The sequence below is a fragment of the Aplidium turbinatum genome, chromosome 11 (assembly GCF_918807975.1).
Source record: "Aplidium turbinatum chromosome 11, kaAplTurb1.1, whole genome shotgun sequence".
NCBI lineage: Eukaryota > Metazoa > Chordata > Ascidiacea > Aplousobranchia > Polyclinidae > Aplidium > Aplidium turbinatum.
Genome location: NC_137482.1, coordinates 14,334,366 through 14,355,802, shown reverse-complemented (window position 1 = coordinate 14,355,802; position 21,437 = coordinate 14,334,366). Strand labels below are relative to the sequence as shown.

The 21,437-nt window shown below is 36.9% G+C and overlaps 1 protein-coding gene across 2 annotated transcripts; it reads left to right on the top strand.

Annotated features, from left to right (window-relative positions):
• Nucleotides 1-15,068: 15,068 nt before the first annotated feature.
• Nucleotides 15,069-19,609, top strand: LOC145779468 (UBX domain-containing protein 1-like). 2 transcript variants are annotated; one of them, XM_082591066.1, is made up of 7 exons: nucleotides 15,069-15,145; nucleotides 15,756-15,894; nucleotides 16,314-16,416; nucleotides 17,872-17,991; nucleotides 18,392-18,626; nucleotides 18,703-18,886; nucleotides 19,227-19,609. In XM_082591066.1, the coding sequence occupies exons 2-7, from the start codon at nucleotides 15,771-15,773 to the stop codon at nucleotides 19,268-19,270; spliced, it is 810 nt and encodes a 269-aa protein (XP_082447192.1). In that variant the 5' UTR covers nucleotides 15,069-15,145; nucleotides 15,756-15,770; the 3' UTR covers nucleotides 19,271-19,609. The 2 variants fall into 2 exon arrangements, with proteins under 2 accessions (XP_082447192.1, XP_082447191.1); XM_082591065.1 differs by having other exon boundaries at nucleotides 15,073-15,141; nucleotides 15,752-15,894.
• Nucleotides 19,610-21,437: the final 1,828 nt, after the last annotated feature.

Below are 21,437 nucleotides of genomic sequence, written 5' to 3'. Positions count from 1 at the left end.
AATAAAAGTGGCACGTCAAGAAAGAAATATGACCAAAAAGTTATTTCACACAGCAGCGTAGCTAGAAATAGAGAAGGGACTGAGACCAAAATTTTTGCTCTAACCCCCTCAAAATATGGATGAACATGCAAAAATACCGAAAGTCTTACTTTTAGCACTGAAAAATAGCGTTTACACCATTGAACGTATAAATAACTTTTCAACTTAGATTTCAGAGGATATTAACCAAGCTAAGCCAGTAAACTGTCCATATTTTTTGAGATTAGAAAATAGCCCCTTACCCTTAGTATCTTCTGCTGTTGTCTCTCTAGTTATCGCTGTGTAGGCCTACTCCTTTGAAGGTGTATACATTTCCTGTACACTTTTAATCCAGCGGAACCTTGTGGGGCCGCGTCCCGACGGCTACCCGTCGTCTAAATGTACGTTGGTCCGCCCGCCCGGATGGTGTTTTCGAATTGACGGCGGGGAGTTTTAAAATCACCCCTCCTCTAAGAAAAAAGTGGTACCGACCATCCACCAACACAATGACTTGTGGTGGAGGAGACAGTGGGAATCCAAATCTGACAAAGGCAAGACAGTCAGTGCTCACTGCCTGTCCAGATTCTCAAATTTCTGGACCCGGCGCCTGGAGCTTATTAATCACGTGAACCGTGCATTTGCCTACAAAGCCCATCTAAACCTATACTGCCCTTGAAATCTAAACCAAGCCATGGCTGCCCTTATAAACCTACCCACAGTAGCGTAGCCAGGAATTTTGAAAGGGGGGGGGTTTTGACCACCCAGCGGCGGGGGGTCTGGGGGGTCTCCCCCAGAAAATTTTGAAAAATTACTTTGAATTTGGTGCATTTTGAGAGCATTTTCAACAAAAATGTGGGTACGAATATTCCTGTAAAATGGTGCTGTCTGGTAGCATAGCAAAAGGATAAGATCATGTTTTCTTCGACATTTTTCGAAAATAAAGCTATGTTTCTGTGTTTTCTTGTTGCTAATTTCTGGCTGAGATGGTTGAATGTTTGGTATTGGCAAAACCCGCTCTTTTAATGCAATTTTGTTTAAAATTAGGCAATTTTTTTTTTAGACTGAAAGCATCATTCTCAATATCGTGACGTCACACGCGTGCTAAAGGGGGGGTTGTGACCTCCAAAACCCCCCCCCCCTTGGCTACGCCACTGCCTACCCATATATCGTGCGTGTGGGAAAGCGAAGAGACTTTCTCCCATATATTGAGCAGCTGCCTTACCGTGATAGCCTACCTACCTATTGTCACGGAACGACATCATTCAATATTGTTGGAGGTTGTGTAGAATATAGGCCTACCTGCGGAATGGCAATCCTTGTTTAGGCTACCATAGATAGGCTAGTACTGTTCCACAACACGTGGAAGCGGCGGTACTGATCTGCGCTCTGATATTGTCCCTCTCAATCGAAGGTTCTTTCCATGTCTGGAAAGCTTGGAACGGCCGGGTTCACTCGTGGAGGGGCTACGTCATAGAAAAGACCTTTAGCCTTCAAAAGCTCAATTCTCCAACAGCAGAAGCTTTGCAGTAAGTATCCGAGCGCGCAAGACCGAAAACTTCACTGTCTGCCAGTGGTTGTGTGACGTCATAGTATGCAAAATCCATTGTTCCATTATCTAATCATCTATGAACAATTGTCGTTTCATCGGCAAGCTGCGGTCCAAGAAAGAATTTAATCATCATCAATAAAAAAAACTTGAATGAATAAATTAAGTATTTATTGCATATTGTGAATGGACTCATGTCATCTATAAATTGCGTGATATCATTGACAGCACTGGATCTGTATTTTCATCTTTCAATGTTTTGGAATATCACCCACTGCTTTGTCTTGATGTGCTGTTCTTGCCCATTCGGATCAACTGTAGTTTTTAACAGTATCACGACAATTCAAAGCAGACAATTCAAAGCCGACAATTCAAAGCGGATGATTCAACGACGAGATTTTAAAGCAGGGTCTCTAAAGAAAAAATCTCTGTTCTTCAGAGATCCCTGGGTTAAGGTTAGTGTTATTGTCTTTATCGTAAATAAATGATCGGCTTTGAATTGATCGCTTTGAATTGACCGCTTTGAATTATCGGCTTTAAATTGACGCATAACCGCTTTTAACACATCGATCAACTGGATGCAACCCTTAAAATCGTCGGCTGCGTAGCCGAGTGGTGAGAACGTCTGAGCGACGTTCGAAAGGACGTGAGTTCGACACCGCTCCAGAGCACGTGGCTGTGTCTCGGCAAAGACACTAAATGGCAAGTCAAACTTAGGGGAGTAGCTGACTCGAAGACTATATGTCACTTCGCTGCTTCCTGTCGTCTGTTGTATCGCATCTGTGATGGCAGTGTACTGCATGTTATCGCAATGGGCGCAAATAAATAAAAACACGATTATTATTATTATAAATTTCATCCACTATTCCATACTTTTTCTGGTAACGCAGCTTAGCCATGTCCATACTATGATCGCTAGTCCCCCTCCCCCCGACCCAGCAGGGCGAATCTGCTAAACGTCTGGTCAGTGCACATCCGTGCTGTTTGGTTCAAAGTCTGCACTTCTCAAGTACGGTAGGTAAAGTATAGGCTACAATATATTCCCACCTGCCTTTCGATTTACACCAATTCATTGAGCCTTCGCTCCAGATTTTATTTTATTGTCATCTTCCACAAGAAATTAAATTTTCCTTGCAGCTTAGCTTCTCTTCCTCGTGGGAGACCCCAAAGTTTATCCGCTCTGCCTACGGGCAGACCGGGAATAGAAGTCAAACGTACCTGTGTTACGGTCACGTGACAGAGACACAGGCGTGCCCGGCTATAAAATTACTGTCGGTACCAGTCATCCCACACGACGGGCCGCCCAGCTCGTCGTGGGCCGACCTTTTTTGCGTTTGCGGAAAGTTAAGCTTGTCTTCCTGGCCCGATCCACCATTCTAAATTTTGCGGACGAGTCGCATGAAATTTTGGATCCCCACTTTTTTCCACAGGTAGGCTACCGTACCTAGACTAGGGCTGCCATATGTCCTCTTTTAGGAGGATTTGTTCTCTTTTTTCATAAAAAATAAATTGTCCTCCGAGGACACTTGAAAATGTTCAAATGTCCTCTTTTTTGCATTGCTATCATTTTCAACAAGGCTTTATTTTTATGTGACCTTGGCGAAAGCTAAATAAGGTTAAGCAACGTTACCAAAAAGGAAAAATATGTTTTCTGCCAGCTGTAGCAGAAGTAGGCTATCCTTGTTTAAAAAAAGTGTTTATTGACTTTGAGGTTGACAATACATTGCTTGCTGTGGATATGGTGGATGCATTTATTTCTGTGGCAAACGAAGGCAGTGCTACTCGATGAGGCGATGACCATGTCAGATGTATTTTTATTGTTTGACTCTTGTGTTGCCTATTTGGATGAATAGACCACTACTATAATGTCATTTTCCGGGTTAACATCCTTTGATTGGATGCTTAATGCTTGTTGCTTATGCTGTCTTACACCAAAGAATAAGATAACACTTTTCAGCGGTGTGTGGAAGTATCCATCAAAGAAAAATGTTGGCATTGATGATGTTAAACTGTTCGATCTATACCAAAGCTAGTGCAAAGGCGTCTTAAACCTGATAGCTAGCTTGCATTAGCTTTGTTTAAATGATGGCAGATTAGAAAATGGACAAAATGGTTCAAATATTGCAGAACTATAGATTTTTTTAATGAATTATTAAAAATCGAGCAATTCTTTATCTGCAATAAACTATGGCTCAAAATGCAAATGTAAAATGCATGTTTTCTGTTGAGAAAATCGAATGAACAGCAAAATGTTCATTGACTGCATCTGACAAATAAATATGTTATTTTTTTTATTTATCATTTTTTGCTACATAAGCCTATAATCATCTAAGACAGTGGTTCTTAACCTTTTTGTTTTGGCGGATCCCTTTTGGTGCCCTCGAAGCGGTCGCGGGCCCCTAAAAAATTTATAGCATATTGCGTCTCCTTTTTTATAAGTTTTGAAACGACACACCATGACCTACTAGAACACGGCCAAATCTGTCGCTATTACAGGAAATTTCTAAGAGTCTGAATTTTTACAATCATAGCTATGACAAACTTGATGTCATCCACCCATTTCCAAAAGTAAGTAAAATAAGCAATATTTGCACCTAGACATATTTTCGGCTTGTTTAACCGAAAATTAGGTATGTACGATTGTACGTTAAGCACAGTTTATAGCCTACAATAATACTTAATGTAACATGTAAAACTTTCCAACTGCACCCTGGAGGCAGTATCGTTTGGTGTGTCGCTTTTGGTACAATTGATTGTTCCATTAAAAATATCAACGCTTTTTTGTGGATTCTATGTTGTAAGCTATTCGTTTGATGCAACAATTTAAATTTTAGTTCGTTTTGTTTTTCGCTAAGTTTAATTTTGGAAGTAAAATATGGCTATTGGCGAAAGATCCTGCTATACGAAAAGCCTAACGACTGTATGATTGATGAGACTACCTTCAGGATGCAGTTGGAAAGTCTTACATATTTTACATTATTGTTGTATAAATTGTGCTTAATATACAAATCTAATCTCCGGCAAAACAAGCCAAAAATGTGTCTAGATGGAAATATTGTTCATTTTACATAGGGGAGACCGGGGAGGGTTGTTACAATTTTCAGTAAATGTAAGATTTCTCTTTCAATATTTGCACAAAGTTGCTGAAAATTTTATATAATCTTGCCACATGACCAGTTGTCATAAATACAACTTAAAAATTTAAAAAAGTTGTGTTTACAGGAAAATATTTGCATTAATATATCAATGAGTCAGTTGTCACAAGTCACCCCAGTATCGGGGTGACTTGTTATACAGACAGGGTAAAATGTTACAATTTCAAATAGGCTGTTCTATTAACTAATTTTTCTTATTAACATACCTAAAACTGATGGAATACGTTGACACAGCATTCTTGAATTTATTGAACATCCAAATTTAATTAAAAAAATCATAAACAAACAGATAACATCATCATTGACAATGCATTGTCACCAGGATTGCAAACACATTATCTCCATTCAACCATTCCTGGTATTTGGCCTCAATAAGGCACCCTTTATTAGTTTTTGGCATGTTTAGTTCAGTTCAGTTTATTTTTTGTTTTGTTGGCAAAAAAGAAAGACACAAAAAGCAAAAACACAAAAACACAGTAAACACAAAGCACAAATACAGCAACAACAGATATTAGTAGAACTTAAAAATGTAATCAACTATTCTAAATAATCCAAAATTTGTTATCTGAGTACCAAATTAAGTACTTTTTTCCAGTTGGGATGAGCATTGAGCAAGCATTACACTGTGTAACAACTCACCCCAATAGTAGTTGGCTAAACAAGATCAACATATGTCAAACATGTGACACTTTCAGCTTTAAAATATTTGTAATGAATCAAAGGTATTGCACTTCAAGTTAAATATCACTCATAGTTTTGTAGCAATAACATTTTCTTTGACAAAGCAAAAATTTACTTTTCATACCCTAAACAGTTTTTCATCAATAATTTTCTACTGCAGCCTTCAAAATGGCTGAAGCTTCGTTTGCGCATGGAAACTAAAAACCTGAAAAAAAACTTAAATCCAGCGGTTATGTAAACTAATTTAAAAATTAAAAGGACTGCAATAACCCTCCCTTGTAACCAGGCGCGGATCTAGGAGTTCTTTTTGCGGGGGCCAGAAAATTTGAAAATGAATTAAAAAGTAAGAAAAATATGAAAGAGATATGAACAATCAGTGGCGTAGCCAGGAATTCGAGGGGTTTTGTCGGCTGGCGGCGAAGCCCGACGGCGTGTTCGCCAAAGGCGACACCTAGCGGCGGGTGGTCTGGAGACCTCTCCCAGAAAGTTTTGACAAATTACTTTGAATTTGGTGCATTCTGAGAGCATTTTCAACAAAAATATGGGTATAAATATTCCTGTAAAATGGTGCTTTGTCCGGTGGCATAGCAAAAGGATAAGATCATGTTTTCTTCGGCATTTTTTCGGTAATTAAAGCTAAATCTCTATGTTTTCTTGTTGCCAACTCCTGGCTGAGATGTTTGAATGTTTGGTATTGGCAAAACTCGCTCTTTTAATGCAGTTTCGTTTAAAATTAGGCAAACTTTGTTTTAGAGACATAGAGACTGAAAGCATCATTCTCGATATCGTGACGTCACACTCGTGCCAAAGGGGGGTTGTAACCCCCCCTCCCCTTGGTTACGCCACTGTGAACAATGATACTACGACATATAGGCTACGATATGCTATAAAATAGACATTAAAACAGCCATGTTTATCAATAAATTTTGCTGGAATAAAAATTGCTAAGCATGCAAAGTAAACTTGAAATCTGGTTTAAAACCCTGTATGCTTGGATATTTGTATGTTTGCAGACATATAGCCTACGGTAATTGATTGAAATTGTATGATGAAGACTAAAAACTATAAAACAATTCAGGTTTCAGATTGTTTCAACTGATATCATTTGGCTCAGCGTTGGTTTCAGCTGACCCAGGTCCAACAAATATTGCTATTAAAATGTACAAAAAATAATTCCCCCCCCCCCGGGATAAGTTAAATCCGCATTGGGACTAATATCAGCTGTTTAGAAGCATATCAAAATCAAACCATTCAACAATTTCTCACAAAATTTCGGGGGGTGGGGGGGCGGGCCCCTTGGGCTTCCCCCCATAGATCCACGCCTGCTTGTAACAGATCTCTCCGGTCTCCCTTACTTCTGTAAGTGGGAAACTGACAGACTTGTCATTCATGGCTATAATTGTAACAATTAAGACTCTTAAAAATTTTCCCAAATTGCAACATGTTTGGCCATGTTCTAGTAGGCCGTGGACACACTTAGAAGAATCTGCTGAGCTAGCGACGCACTTATGACGATTGATGACATTGACGAAGTTATGTTATGAGCTATAAGCTATCTTGGCAGTTGGCATACAGGATCAAAAATCTGTATTCTCTATGCTGATTTAATGCTTTTCTGCAAATTTTATTTTAATTAGAAATTAAAATTGTGGAAGCCCTGATAAATGAGCTAATAAGATTTCAGATTGGATTCAATCAGCGCTTCCACTTTGGTGGAAATTACCACAATTGTGGAAATTTCATCATGCTTGTGGTAAAAATGTGGTAATGAAAAATTTGTGGTAATTTAGTAGTAATATGGAAATTTTGTATGAAAAAATTGCCAAAATGTGGAAATTATAAATTTTGAAAATTTGGCATAAAATACTATCAATAAATAAGAGCATTAAACTGTTGTCTTCCGAAATCGAACAGATATGCAAAAAACTACTTAGCCTAAACCGCAATAGCATGCGACTAACATGTTCGGCTGTTTTTCAGTTTGATTTTGGATTGCGTCCTGACTTTTGACTTTGAACGTAGGGTGACCATGTGATCCTAGTCAAGATGTCTTTCAGATTCTAGCTACGATGTCAAATACAGTAGCCTACTTTGCTAGTCAAGACTCAAGATGTCTTTCAGATTCTAGCTACGATGTCAAATACAGTAGCCTACTTTGCTTACTTATTTCGGACGTTTTAATAACTGTTAATAACCAGTACTGTTAATAAACTGGGTACCGGTAGTTGTTTTATTAGACCTACTAGCCTAGGCTATAAAGTTTTTTGCCAGTACTGTCAGTGTCACTATATAGTGTAAATATAGCCAAATAATAGTGTTGCCAGATAAGGAATTCTGCCTTTATTTTAGAAAAGTTTAAAGCTGTTGAAAACAAAAACTTGTATTTTGGAATTTTTTTTTTTAGTTCTGGATAAAGATCAAAACCCCAACCTTATTCCTAAGTGTAACCCTTACCTTAACCCTTCCTAACTTTAATTCTAACTCTGGCAACACCTGATTGTAACCATGGCAACATGTGGGTAAAAATAGCCACTTTGTTAATGTAAAAGTAAGTCAAAATACGGTTGAAATCGGTAAGAAAGTCACAGTAAAAAATGTGGTAATTTGAGGCAAATGTGGTAATACAGGTGGTCTTCTAGCTTTGTAAAAGTGGAAGCACTGGATTCAATGGAAAGCAACACTGCAACAGAGATAATGAAAGAGAAAACTAGGCCCAGTATGGATGCCACTAAAAACAAAATTCCTGCTCACTATATAGGAACCACCAATCTAAGTGAAAAATTTGCTATTCCATAGTCTTCGAAATTTAGGTTTCGAAGCAATTGCTTGGGGTTTTTGGCTTGTATGGTAGGCTACATATCAGTGGTGGACCCAGGAGGAGTCGATGGACCCCTAAAACATAAAAAAGTAACTACATTTACAGTCATTCTGCAAGGTTTGATTAATGTAAACCTACACACCATTGTATTTTTAAATCACCCCAGATAGATCTGCCACATATATTACGTAGAGAGACATGGAAACAAACCAAAAAAACTTATATATCATACTGTATATACCGGTAAGCTACAGCAGGGGTCTGGAACCTATAGCTCGCGAGCCATATATGGCCCATTTGAAGACAGCATCTGGCTCGCAAAAAATCCAATCTACTAAAGTGTAAACCGGAAAAGTTTTGTCTTAACTTTTCATTACAATTTAAAGCTGAAAATACGCTCCAAATGCACCAAATTAATTGTAATTTTTCTTTTATTTTGGTGGGGGAGACCCCCAAACCCCCCGCTGTTTTTCTCCTCTTGCAAAGACGTGTTCCCACTTTCAAAACTTCATCAGTGCCTCCACGTGTTAATTGTATTAAGTGTTAAAGCATTACAGTATAACCTATGGCTCTTACGGAAATATATATTTCCAAAAATGTAGCTTTAATGGCTCTCTTACTCAAAAAGGTTCCTGACCACTGGGCTACAGTATAGCCTACAGTAGCTTAGATTTTTGGAAGTTCGACATTGTACTGCAAACATCAGTCCATCAACTTATTGACTGCAGAATCTTTGGGTTTAAGACCCTGAACTGTTGTGACTTACTGTAAACAACACCAAACAGTCTCCAGCAAAAAATATTAAAAAAAATTTAAAACATTATCTCAAAAAGCAAGGCCTACTATTGTTGGTTTCAATTTTTCATTACATATCCTAAACTTCAAAAAATGTTGTCATATTTACTACCCCTTAATTATGTAAAGGAAAGAACAAATATTAGTGGTAACAAATACCCCTTAATTATGTAGTTTAGGTGCAGACAGTTAGGTGGATGCCAAATAGGTACGTGCACTGTGGTGTCATGTAGGTGCTATTTGGTGTGTCAAACCACACTCATAATCATTTATCAGAAATGCAATTGTTGTATCATATTGTTTGTTTTAAGTATAAAATCTATCCCAGTGAGTAACCTAGTTGTTGCAAGCTAACAAAATATCACCAATGCCAGCTGAGTATGATAGGCTAATCTTATACAATATAACGTTCTAGGTATAGTTAGCAAATGGGTGTTTTTTTAATACTTTTTCGATTTGAAAAGCATTTCAAATGCCCCCCTTTAAGAAAATTTTGCTCACGCCACTGTCTGCAGTACAGTATTACCATCAAGCACCTAATGAAATAGACTTTACTGGGAATAGCACTTCAATGACCAAGCACCGCACCTAAATATCTTGATGCCATAGTGTGCTCTTTTATTTAGCAGGCACTTAACTGTCTCCACAAATTATTAAAGAGGTTTGGTATCAGGATATTGACCAAAATTTGTGCTAAAAGCTCTCCCTGTCTATGCATTCCCAGATCCAAAATGTGATCAAAAACAAGGACTACCACGCTAAATCTTAGTCTTAATTACTCAGTTTGCTACATAATGAAGGTAAATATGACAAAGTTTATTGAAGTTTCTGTGATATAAATTTGAAATTAACAATAATAATCTGCTTTTTGAATTTTTCATTTAGTAAAGTGTTCTACTTGTTAATAGATCGATTTGAGAATGATTGTCCTCAAAGATTTGTTTCATATTGTTCTTTAGATAAAATTTGTTGTTGACTTGTTTCTTTTGAGTGAAAGATTGGTTTGTTTTCAAATGTCACTTTTTTAAGTAAGGTATGATATTTTATTAAATAGGCTACCTCCAAATTGTGATTAATGTGCTGAAAAAATAGAATGTATGTAGCCTACTATTAATTACACCATATAACACAGTTTCACAAAATTTTTAGTTGCAGAAAAAATTTTATGTACTGTATTGTGTTGTGTTACTTCAAACTAATCACCAAAATAGCAAACAAAATCTGAAGTGTCCTTACTTTTGATAAAATGTCACTTTTTCTGATTGTTAGTTTTACTCAAAGATGTTCTGTATTAACCAGCGTAATTTTCTATTAAACGTGTAAGCATGCAAACACAAAGAAATATTATGCACATATAAGCCATATATGCATCATCCAAAGATGAAGACACTTCAAAAGTGATCACATTTGTGTGACTTGTGTCTAAAAGCTGAGAAATCTTCTCGTATTACGGACCACGGACCATACGTGCTCCCTCCCTTCATGTTGCAAATCCAAATCCACCGCCCTTGATATTTTCTTTCCATATAAGATGAAACCTTTCACCATCTTTTCTGCTTCCACCAATCACCCATACAAGGGTCAACACAATCAAGATGGGAGTGCAGGAAATCCATTTTTATGGACATGAAACACACCATTTTTCATATTCTTTTATCACATTGTTTCCAAAAGTTGATAATTATTGCTACGTTTAGCCTATTACCAAAATTCTGAATTTATGTCTGTATTAGGTATGTTGAATTCGTCATGAGAGACTTTTTCTATATCTTGAGACACTACCGTGTCTTATGCAGCTTTTTTGCTCGAGGGTTTGAGAAGTGACAACTCAGCTACTGAGTGCTATGCGAAACAGGTGCAGTAGAACATATAAGTCAACCATATAAGAAACAACGGTCTTCTGTATGGTTTCGGGGTTCTCTCCAAACTCTTGAAATGGCAAATTCTAGTATCAAATGTCGTTTTCCCTTAGTCAGCCATCTAAATTGGACCGATGTGTTCTACAGATCACATAAGGTGCACACTGCACAGCTTTTAACTTGGTCAATTTGGTCACTAATTTCCATACCAAAATACATTTCATAAGTATAAAAGCTTTGCTTCTAGCTTTGTTTCATTGCACATTTCGCTTGTTAGTCTAATATGATTACTGACATAGATAGACAACAAACATAGACGCCTAACCCGTGGGGGCCCGGCCCCCACGCATATTTCTGCGTGGGGGCAACTTTTATGCTGTATTGATACATAAAACAATAGATAAACTAGCGATCGGCAGCAGGAAAACATTTTTTAAATGCAAACCGCAACAGCTTCGCGATAAATCACCACCAGAACGAGCAGCGATGCTACAATCCCACACCAGACAACAAAATCTGTCATTTTACATTGATTTAACGTCTGCAGACGCACCCAAAAACAACACAATTGCTATGTAGACACGGAGCGTGCGTTTAGCTTTATGCACTTGCAAACAGACTGGATGTCGCTTTCGAAAGTCGAAACCTCTGCAGTGAATCGCTCGCTGTGAAAATGAACTTGAAGTCTCGGCCCGAGGTAACCACTAACATTAACCAACGCAACAAGGGCTGGTACAAACCACATTGCGCACACACGGCCGTTGCCATAGAAACCCGATCAAAGGCGGGAGTATGTGCATCTTTTGTTTCATTTACAACACGAAAACCGGCGTTTTACAGCGAATTGAAAGCAGGTTAGTCATAAGTTGCGACATTGTAGTGAAAAGGGAGAAATGTCAAGTGGAAAACTTAATCAAACGTCTCTCTGTAACTATTTTCAAGGGCTGTTTACGGATGTCAGCAACTCCTAAATTTATTCAAGGTGACGTGTTGTTGAATTGATGTAAACATGAATGATTTTACTTTTAACAGGTATATTTTCAAGCGTATGATCAAGTTAGTATTTGCATTCCATTTTCAAAACATTGTCATTCCATTAGTACAGTAGGCTATACCTTTTAGTAAACCTTTTCCTCTCGTGTTTCATGCTAATAAATCTAGTTCGTTGCTGAACTTTATGTTGTGCTTAGCTTAAAAGAGTCGCAGTCCATCAACCCCTAACAGACGAATGGCATGTGTTTGCTTAAACGAAGTGATCGAGTTTTGTTTATAATAATTAACGATAGGGCAAACATAGCGATAACTCCGAGTGTGGCAATAAAAGCAATCCTAGTGTGACGGCATAATCACGTCATCGATCTGCGTGACATTTTGCTGAATTTACGTTGCTGCTGATGAAACACGCTTTCGCCCCCACGGTCAAAAAAATAGTTAGGCGCCTATGACAACAAACATAGAAAAAAGTTTCAAAACAATCAGTAGAAACAGACAAAACAATTCATTATTTTTGCATTTAATTGATAGTGACTGTATCAATTTGATCCATTATAGGGCAATTTTGTGTCACTTTTGTGCGAGGATGGCTTGCCTCCCCAGAATCCCTCCCTGGCGTTGTCACTCCGTTTTACTAATGTATGACTTAATTCCCTTCATAATTTACATAATATTGTAACTACTGCTCGCAGACTAAATTTATTTGTTTCTTAGCAACCGAAAAACACTATTGTTGATTTCTTTCTAAACTTAACTGCTGCATTCTTAAACTGACCTACTGAAGATTTTACTATGCCTGTTATAAAGTTGTGCTGAAGAGAATTTATTATTCGAAATCGCGATACACAACAAGATAACTTGACATCAATTGGACTAGTCGTACATTTGTCTTGAATTTATAATTATTTGGCAGTGCATCCTATGGATCCGTAATTGGGCCTCTCTCTTGCATCAGCTTGCTGGGCGTGCAGTTGTTCTCTTGCGTTATATTGCCTTTTTCATTATTTTTGCATTTAATTGATAGTGACTGTATCAATTTGATCCGTTATAGGGCAATTTTGTGTCACTTTTGTGCGAGGATGGCTTGCCTCCCCAGAATCCCTCTCTGGCGTTGTCACTCCATTTTACTAATGTATGACTTAATTCCCTTCATAATTTACATAATATTGTAACTACTGCTCGCAGACTAAATTTATTTGTTTCTTAGCAACCGAAAAACACTATTGTTGATTTCTTTCTAAACTTAACTGCTGCATTCTTAAACTGACCTACTGAAGATTTTACTATGCCTGTTATAAAGTTGTGCTGAAGAGAATTTATTATTCGAAATCGCGATACACAACAAGATAACTTGACATCAATTGGACTAGTCGTACATTTGTCTTGAATTTATAATTATTTGGCAGTGCATCCTATGGATCCGTAATTGGGCCTCTCTCTTGCATCAGCTTGCTGGGCGTGCAGTTGTTCTCTTGCGTTATATTGCCTTTTTCATTATTTTTGCATTTAATTGATAGTGACTGTATCAATTTGATCCGTTATAGGGCAATTTTGTGTCACTTTTGTGCGAGGATGGCTTGCCTCCCCAGAATCCCTCCCTGGCGTTGTCACTCCATTTTACTAATGTATGACTTAATTCCCTTCATAATTTACATAATATTGTAACTACTGCTCGCAGACTAAATTTATTTGTTTCTTAGCAACCGAAAAACACTATTGTTGATTTCTTTCTAAACTTAACTGCTGCATTCTTAAACTGACCTACTGAAGATTTTACTATGCCTGTTATAAAGTTGTGCTGAAGAGAATTTATTATTCGAAATCGCGATACACAACAAGATAACTTGACATCAATTGGACTAGTCGTACATTTGTCTTGAATTTATAATCAGTAGAAAGTTTGCATTCACGTAATGATCCAATCCCCAACTTATCTGCAATTTAGGCTAGAGCAGTGGTTCTTAACCTATGGGTAATTACCCACATGTGGGTAATTTGAAGATAGCAGGTGGGTAATCAGCGGAACCAGAATATATTTTGAATTCTAGATGTAACAAACAATGTCACAGCTGTAAGTGGTAAAGTTGCTTTATTACTTACACTTTTTTGATGTTTTGAGTCCCTTCAAAACAACCAAACAAGCACAGTGATATTTTATCATTTCTAAAATTGTTTCGTCATAGTAATTTATTTTCTCATCATTTTTGACGCCAGTTTTATGTATTTTATTTTTGTGACATAATAATAATATTTTTCTTGTATAATCAGTTCAGTTACAGTTGTTTTATGAGCAAGCTTGATGGCTGCGTTGCTGTTTGAAGTAGTATAGCTATGTGTACATTTTGAGTTTATAGTGTTGAGACGAGCGAGCTATATTCTTTTGAGGATAAAAGCTTGGGAAAATTCTGGGGAAAGCATATACAAAAGTTGCGCAAAAATCAGTAACATTGTTGACTATGTAGCCTATATATATTCTACTTATCTCTGTGAATCAGCAATTTCAAGTGTTGTTGCTTTGAAATCAAAATCCCGAAACAAGCTGCTAGATCTGGAGTCAGATTTGAGTTGTGCAGTATCCAAAATCGCACCCAATATTGCATCGATTGTACACAAAAAACAAGAACAAATGTCTCACATTAAATGTTATTTTTGTTGAATAACCCTGTTCTATATTTTTAATACGGCAAAATAGATAAAATAGATTTTGGGTAATGGGACTTTGATCTGGACAGAAATGGGTAATAAGGGAAAAAAGGTTAAGAACCCCTGGGCTAGAGCTTTCTACAGAACATAGTAAGAAACAATGAATGATTGAAACATTTTAAGTTCTATATTTTCTGATTACATTGATAGTAAACAAAAACAAATTGAAATTTCTGTACTTCCTCTATTCCGCAACTATGACCAAACAAATATCATTGTAATGATACAAGCTATAATTATGAAACTAAAATGATAGCCACTATGATGTCACACTTCATCGACCTTATAAGGAATTTAGAATAAGAGCTTGGGAAACAGGGTACTGAAAGTTCAAAAACCTTAAATAAATATTTTTTAAACAACACTTGTGGAAAAAAATTGCCAGACATATGTTTTAATCAGCAATATCTTTCAAAAAATACTAAAAACTTAACACAACTAAGTTTTTGTTACATGGTGTTATTGCATGGCATTAAAAACATCGTTATCTTCACTTTCAGGTATTAATCTAGTATTACTCACAATGTCTGGTGTAGATACTTTAGTTGAAATGGGTTTTTTGAAAAACCGAGCGTAAGTCAAAATATCTTAAAGGTTTTACTTTCACTTTAATGCTTGGAATATATGGCTATTGTTTTTGTTAACAGGAGGAGAGAATATAGGTTTAATTGTCGACAGTTTTGGTGTTATATTTCAGTGTAGATTGCCATAATTATTCATGTGTTTTCTAACATTTTAGTACGGTATAATACTTAAATTTAATAATTCTTTTTGAACAGTTTTATAACAGATTTTTACTTGCTTATTCAATTTTGTCATTGTTTATTTTTTGTTTAAAATTACTGCAGATTATGCATAGCCAAATGGGAAACAATGAAAGATTGTTTTGTACAAAGTATGTTAGATTGCAGCATTGTTAGCCAAGCTATTTTCATGTCTTTTTTTAGAAACTCCAACATTAGTTTATAAATCATCATCATATGCTGTCTCCGAGCTAAAAGTTGGCTGTCATTTATTTCCAAACGTCATGTTCTTTTTGCTTTTCGGATGCTTGACAAGTTAGCCCACTGTTTTACATCTCCAAGTCTGTCTTTCCCTGAACCTCTTTCTTTCGACCAATTTATAAATACTGTGGTTTAATCTTATACATTTGTTAAAACTGCATTAATGAAATGTTATTCAGTGAGAAAGCATGGGCTATTATGGGAGATCGTGGTGTTCAAGCAGCTATGGAATGGCTGTTAGAGCATAATGAAGATCCAGACATTGATGAACCTTTCCAACCACCTAAAGGTCATGTACTAGGAGAACAAAATGATACTGCTGGTAAATTTCTGTCATCATTCTGTTTATGTTAAGTGGTGTGTTTTATGACAGGTTCTATGTGCGTAAGACTGTCAGTAATTTCTCCTTCATGTCTTTTTATATGCTTTTCACCGTTTTTCTTGTTTAACTTTTTCAAATATAATCATTCTATTTCTGCTTCTTGATATTTCCTCTTTTAAAAGCTTTTCAGGAATCCTACCAAAGCCTGGTCAGTAGGCTACATCCTTCTAACTTTTTTCTGATGTTTTCATGATTCCACACTTTTTGTTACTCTCTGAACATATTTTCTTAATTCACATCACACAACTTTCCTAAACCTCTGTGACCAATGGTTTATCGTAGACTTTATGTAGACCTATAAATAGAAGTTAGTGTATGAAATGAACACATTAACTTGCCAGGATACGTTTTTTGTAAAGGTTTAGGTGAAGCAAAGGAAACGGCTACTTCGGTTGAAGATCAAGCCAATGTTGAATCTAAAGAGGAAGAGACTCCTGAACAAAAGGCTGAAAAGCTACGATTGTAATTTTGCATGTTTTTTTTTGAAGCAAGGTGCATTAATGTGGTTACGCCACACGACAATGACTTGTATATGTGTGTGCGGAATGGCCCGTTTTGTAGAATACTATTCGAAAAATCCGATTCGGAGAATCCAATTTGGAGAAATCCCGATTCGGAGACAGCCTTTTTCGGAGAAAGCCCTTTTCGGAAATTTTTTGAAAATCCAACGACGCTTTCTGTAAATCCAACGACGCCTTCTGTTTATTTAGAGAATTTTGTATTTTATTTCACAATATTGTTTCTTTTTGCATTCCGACAAAGAAAATTGAATTGAAATTTAGCGAAAAATAAAAAGCGAATTAAGTTTATTTTTGAACTATTGAATTAAAATGTTTGCTCACATAAAATTGACATGTATCCTACATCGCCGGCTGTATGCAAACTTAGAATATATTCGAATCCTCAACTATTAGAAAATTTCAATCCCTAGTTTAACAAGTCAATACAAAAACGCGGAGATGATTCAATTGATATCAAACAACAAAACAAACAAAAAATAACAGTTCAGGCGTCCGTTTGGAAATTATGGCTGATTAATTATTATTATCAGGTAGGCTATAAAAACACCTTAATCTTAATGTTAAGCAAGATTGTTAAAACTTACTTTTAAATTGGGTGATCATACTGATCATTCATTTCTCTATTGTAAACTAATTCCTTTCAATATACATTACATATGCCGCTGTGATTTTACAATTCTCTGAAAAGGGCTTTCTCCGACAAAGGCTGTCTCCGAATAGGGATTTCTCCAAATCGGATTCTTGCAATAGTAGCAGACCCGTCTTGCTATTACACAATATTATATATATTGCCAAAACTTTGAATACTTTTCTTTGCAAAAGGTGAGCAAATTTTCAGAACATGCGCAAAATGGGTCTGCTACTATTCGGTGAGTCCGATTCGGTGAGTTCATAACCTCTAACTCCTAACCCCTAACCCTAAAACGGCAATGATAATTAGGGTACGGTACTCAATAATTTTAAAAAAAAATTGAAAAAATCACCGAATCGGACTCACCGAAACGGGCCATTCCGGCGCAAAATATTAGTGCGTCTGCTACTATGCAAAGAAAATTGCTCAAAGTTTTGGCAATATAAATAATATTGTGTAATAGCAAGACGGTCCACAGCAATTAATATTTTGCCATCTTACTTTGCACAATAGTATGCTTGAACAATAATGCAATTTGTTCACATTACATACGTAAACAAACTTCTGTACTCATCCTCAACAGCATTATTTGTATCAAACTCAAGAGGATTATTTTTATGAAACTTTTAAATTTGGATATATTGGTTCTCAACGTGTTGCAAAACTATTTTTAGCCGAAACATTATAATAATATCTTAATGTGACGAGATTATCACAAGAAAACAATTTATACAAGCTTGACCAATTGATTATATCTTTGCTTAGATTGCAGGAGAAAATCAATCAACGTCGTCGCGAAAAGCAAGAAGAAGAAAGGAAAAGAGAACTTGAAACAGAAAAAAGCAGAAGAAAAGATGGTCAAGACCTTTCTAAAATAAGATCAGAGTGAGTGATTTATTTCTGTGATATTTTCCACCTCTCTTTTACTTAAATTACTGTAGTAGTTGTTTGCGAGTTTCTGACTGTTAATCAACTTTAGTTAGTGTCTTCTTTGTCTTGGTAGTCATATGGATTATGGATACTCATTTGCTCAAGGTTTCTTCTACACTTATTCTTATTCTTTATAATCCACGATGATGTGTTGTGTGTGAGCCATATTTTAATAAACTGGGTTTAGTGAGTCCTAGTGATCACATATCTTTTTATTAGACTAAAAACTCTTTTGCTCCAATCCCGTGGTTTTAAATCCCAGTCATGACGCTCTTCAGTTACAATGCGCTTAACTTTTAAATTTTTTTGAACCCACGGAGACTTGTCAACCTTTGATAACTCATTACAATGACAGAATGCAATGGAAGGAGGCACAAAAGCAGGCTGATATACGAAGAAGAGAAAAACGAGAAGATATGATTGCCAGGCAACGGGTTAAGGAACAAATTGCGAAAGATCGCGCTGATAAAAAGGCTCAACTTGAAAAGGAGAAATTAGAAAAATCCGTCAGTGCTGCTGTAGAACAATCCACTCCTGCGTCCCCTGCAAGCACAGTTTCAAAGACAGAGCATACTCATGCGAGGCTGCAGGTAAGTCTAACGTTGTGACACCACGTGTCATTAATTCAACATTCTTAGCTGGTATCAACTTTCTGCTGTCTTACAGATTCGGTTGCCGAACGGTTCTCAAATGGTGCACAAATTTGGAGCTCAGGAACAGCTTTCCGCCGTTCGTTTGTTCATCGAGTTAAATCGGACGGATAGCAGCACGGAACCCTTCTCATTAATGACAACCTTTCCAAAAAAAGTTTTCACACCTGCCGAGCAAGATATGACATTGCAAGCTTTAGGTAAGCTGCAACAAATTCACTAGTGTCTTGTTTTTACGCATTGAGATTTGTTTCGTTTTTTAGTATATGTTGAGGCTGGAGACATGCGCCACTGAAGGAGTGGTTCTGTTTTAAGGTGGTCAACACTTCCATTTAACATTCACTCCGTACAGTTGCGCGTCCCCTACCTTGCTTCTGAGTTGTTTTGAACCTTTGAGCTTTATCTACGGCACTCGCACTGTCGAAATATGGATAAGGACGCCACAAATAGTTTGGCTAATTTACTTTGCAAAGCGTTTCCATTGCTTTTTGCGATTGATTTTTATCGATGTTTGGATGATTTTTCTTTTCTTTTTTCCAGGCCTCACTCCTTCATCTGTTTTAATTGTAACCAAACTCCATTGATGGCTGCTGCTTTACCATATGGAACGTACCATACGCCAAATGGCGCGCAGCAAAGAGAAAATTTGTCAGAGACTTCTTGTCTGGTGCGTGCTTGACTGTGGCTTGTTAGTTGACTATACAATACAGTATTTGGAATGGTCGATTACATATTTTAAGGCTTAGGCAATCAACAGCAATCCACGTTACCAACTCAAGACCTGAGTTGTATTAATGGCAGATTTGGAACTACTGGTGAATTTGGATTCCACGTCTATGGAGATTCTTATCGTGATGTCAATATGTTTTTGAGTGCCATCAACTTGAATTGTATTTTTATTTATTATTAAAATTTCAAACGTTTGTGCTGCCTATTTCCAGCTTCAATAAGATATTGGTAAAACTGTTATGTTGGCGGATTGTAATGAATGACGTAATTTTGTAATCAGGAGGAGACGCTTCCTTTTTTGTAAACATCTGATGATCAAACAATTAACTGCGTAAATCGTTTGCAATTTCTAGTAGTCTACTGTAACATGAAAGCAAATGCTCTCTTCCAAACAACTTTGCGCTTCACAACAATCAAATCACCAGAGTTTCGCGGCACACAGTTTGGGAAGCTGTGCTCCACACTGTCTACAGAAGTCAATATGGGCCTGCACTGGTTCATTAACAAAACCATGTTGATAAATTCTCAGTCTGCAAATTCAGCTCAAAAGTTGTCGTTTAACCATAATAGCACCTTTGCTAGCTGGGATGTTTCTTAATCGACGAATAAAACCTTTTAATAAGTTTATTATACTTGCAAATTTCCATCTTTGCGTGAGACTTGCATAAGATTGAGGTCGGTCAAATCATTTAGGACTGGATGTCGTCGAAGTTTCGACTGACAGGTTTTGCTGACAAGTTCCTCTATTCTTTTTTTTTGCGCTTTCAACGTTCTTGGAGCAAACTGCACATGGCAAACGTTGTACCACCTTTGCGTCAACCTTGCCATTGTAAACAAAGCTGAAAATTTTGTGTTTAACCTGATCGGGACGGAGTAGATTAGCATATTCTCTGTGGTCGTTTGGTTTGCACATCTCATATGCAGTGTCTTTGACGCTTCAACTATTGTTTAAAAATGTTACCACATGCCTGTATTGCTCCATATCCACCGCTGATTTTGGTTGGCTGGGCAATCCTTGACGAATATGGTCTGTTTGACATGAATAATCACATTTTGAGCAATACTTTTCGTTTATTTATGTAAGTTTATAGCATAATATAAATATTAAGGCAGAATAGCAAGAATGTGATCAAGAACTTTACATAGGTCTACTTGGTAGACCTAACCACGATAACTATCATCAACTAAAAAAAATAAATGCATAAATAGCAAATCAAAATATTTTATACAGATGACCCTACATGTCAAGCAACAAGATAAGAGGCTCTCGGGCTTAAGTAAGGGATTAGGTTAACCTAACCAAGGTTCGACAAAAAAAAAGATTTCTTGGGCATCGTTTTTTAAAAACAACGTTAGATGAAATTTCTCCCCATAGGTAAGCTACGGATGTTTTTGTGGAACCAGCTTATTGATAATTCCTGAACATGTTTTGACGCATATGGTTTAGCATTCTGGTGCAAGATAAGCAAACTTTCAATGTTAACAGAATTACTGGTAAACGATTAAAAAACGGTGTGTTCCAAAATGTTTTAATATAAATTGCGATTTTACAGCATTGTATGCTTTGCGGTGTTTCAGATGGTCTTTTTGTTTAAAACGAAAATACAATATTGTTGCTAGAACAACTTATGCACATATAGACTACTTTGGTTAAAATGAAGTCATCTTTCAGAAAGATTTTGTAGACACACGCCATCGCGATCTACAGAAACTTCATCATAATTTTATAGTTTAAAAGAATTGTAGGTTACTACGAATTCGGTTATAGGTCTAGAACAGAGGTGATGAACCTGCGGGCCGCATGTGGCCCGTCAAAGAATTTTGTGCGGCCCGCAAAAAGACATCTCAAAGCTGTTTTATACCTTCACTGGTACACCTTTCCTTTGCTACAGGTCGAGGCTGACAGATAAAAATCTTAGTGTGCGGTTGAGAGTTGCCACATCGTCTGTTCGACCTAATATTGAACGCTTAGTCAAGCAAAAAACTTCCCAAAAATCCCACTAAGCAGAAAAATTCAATGCT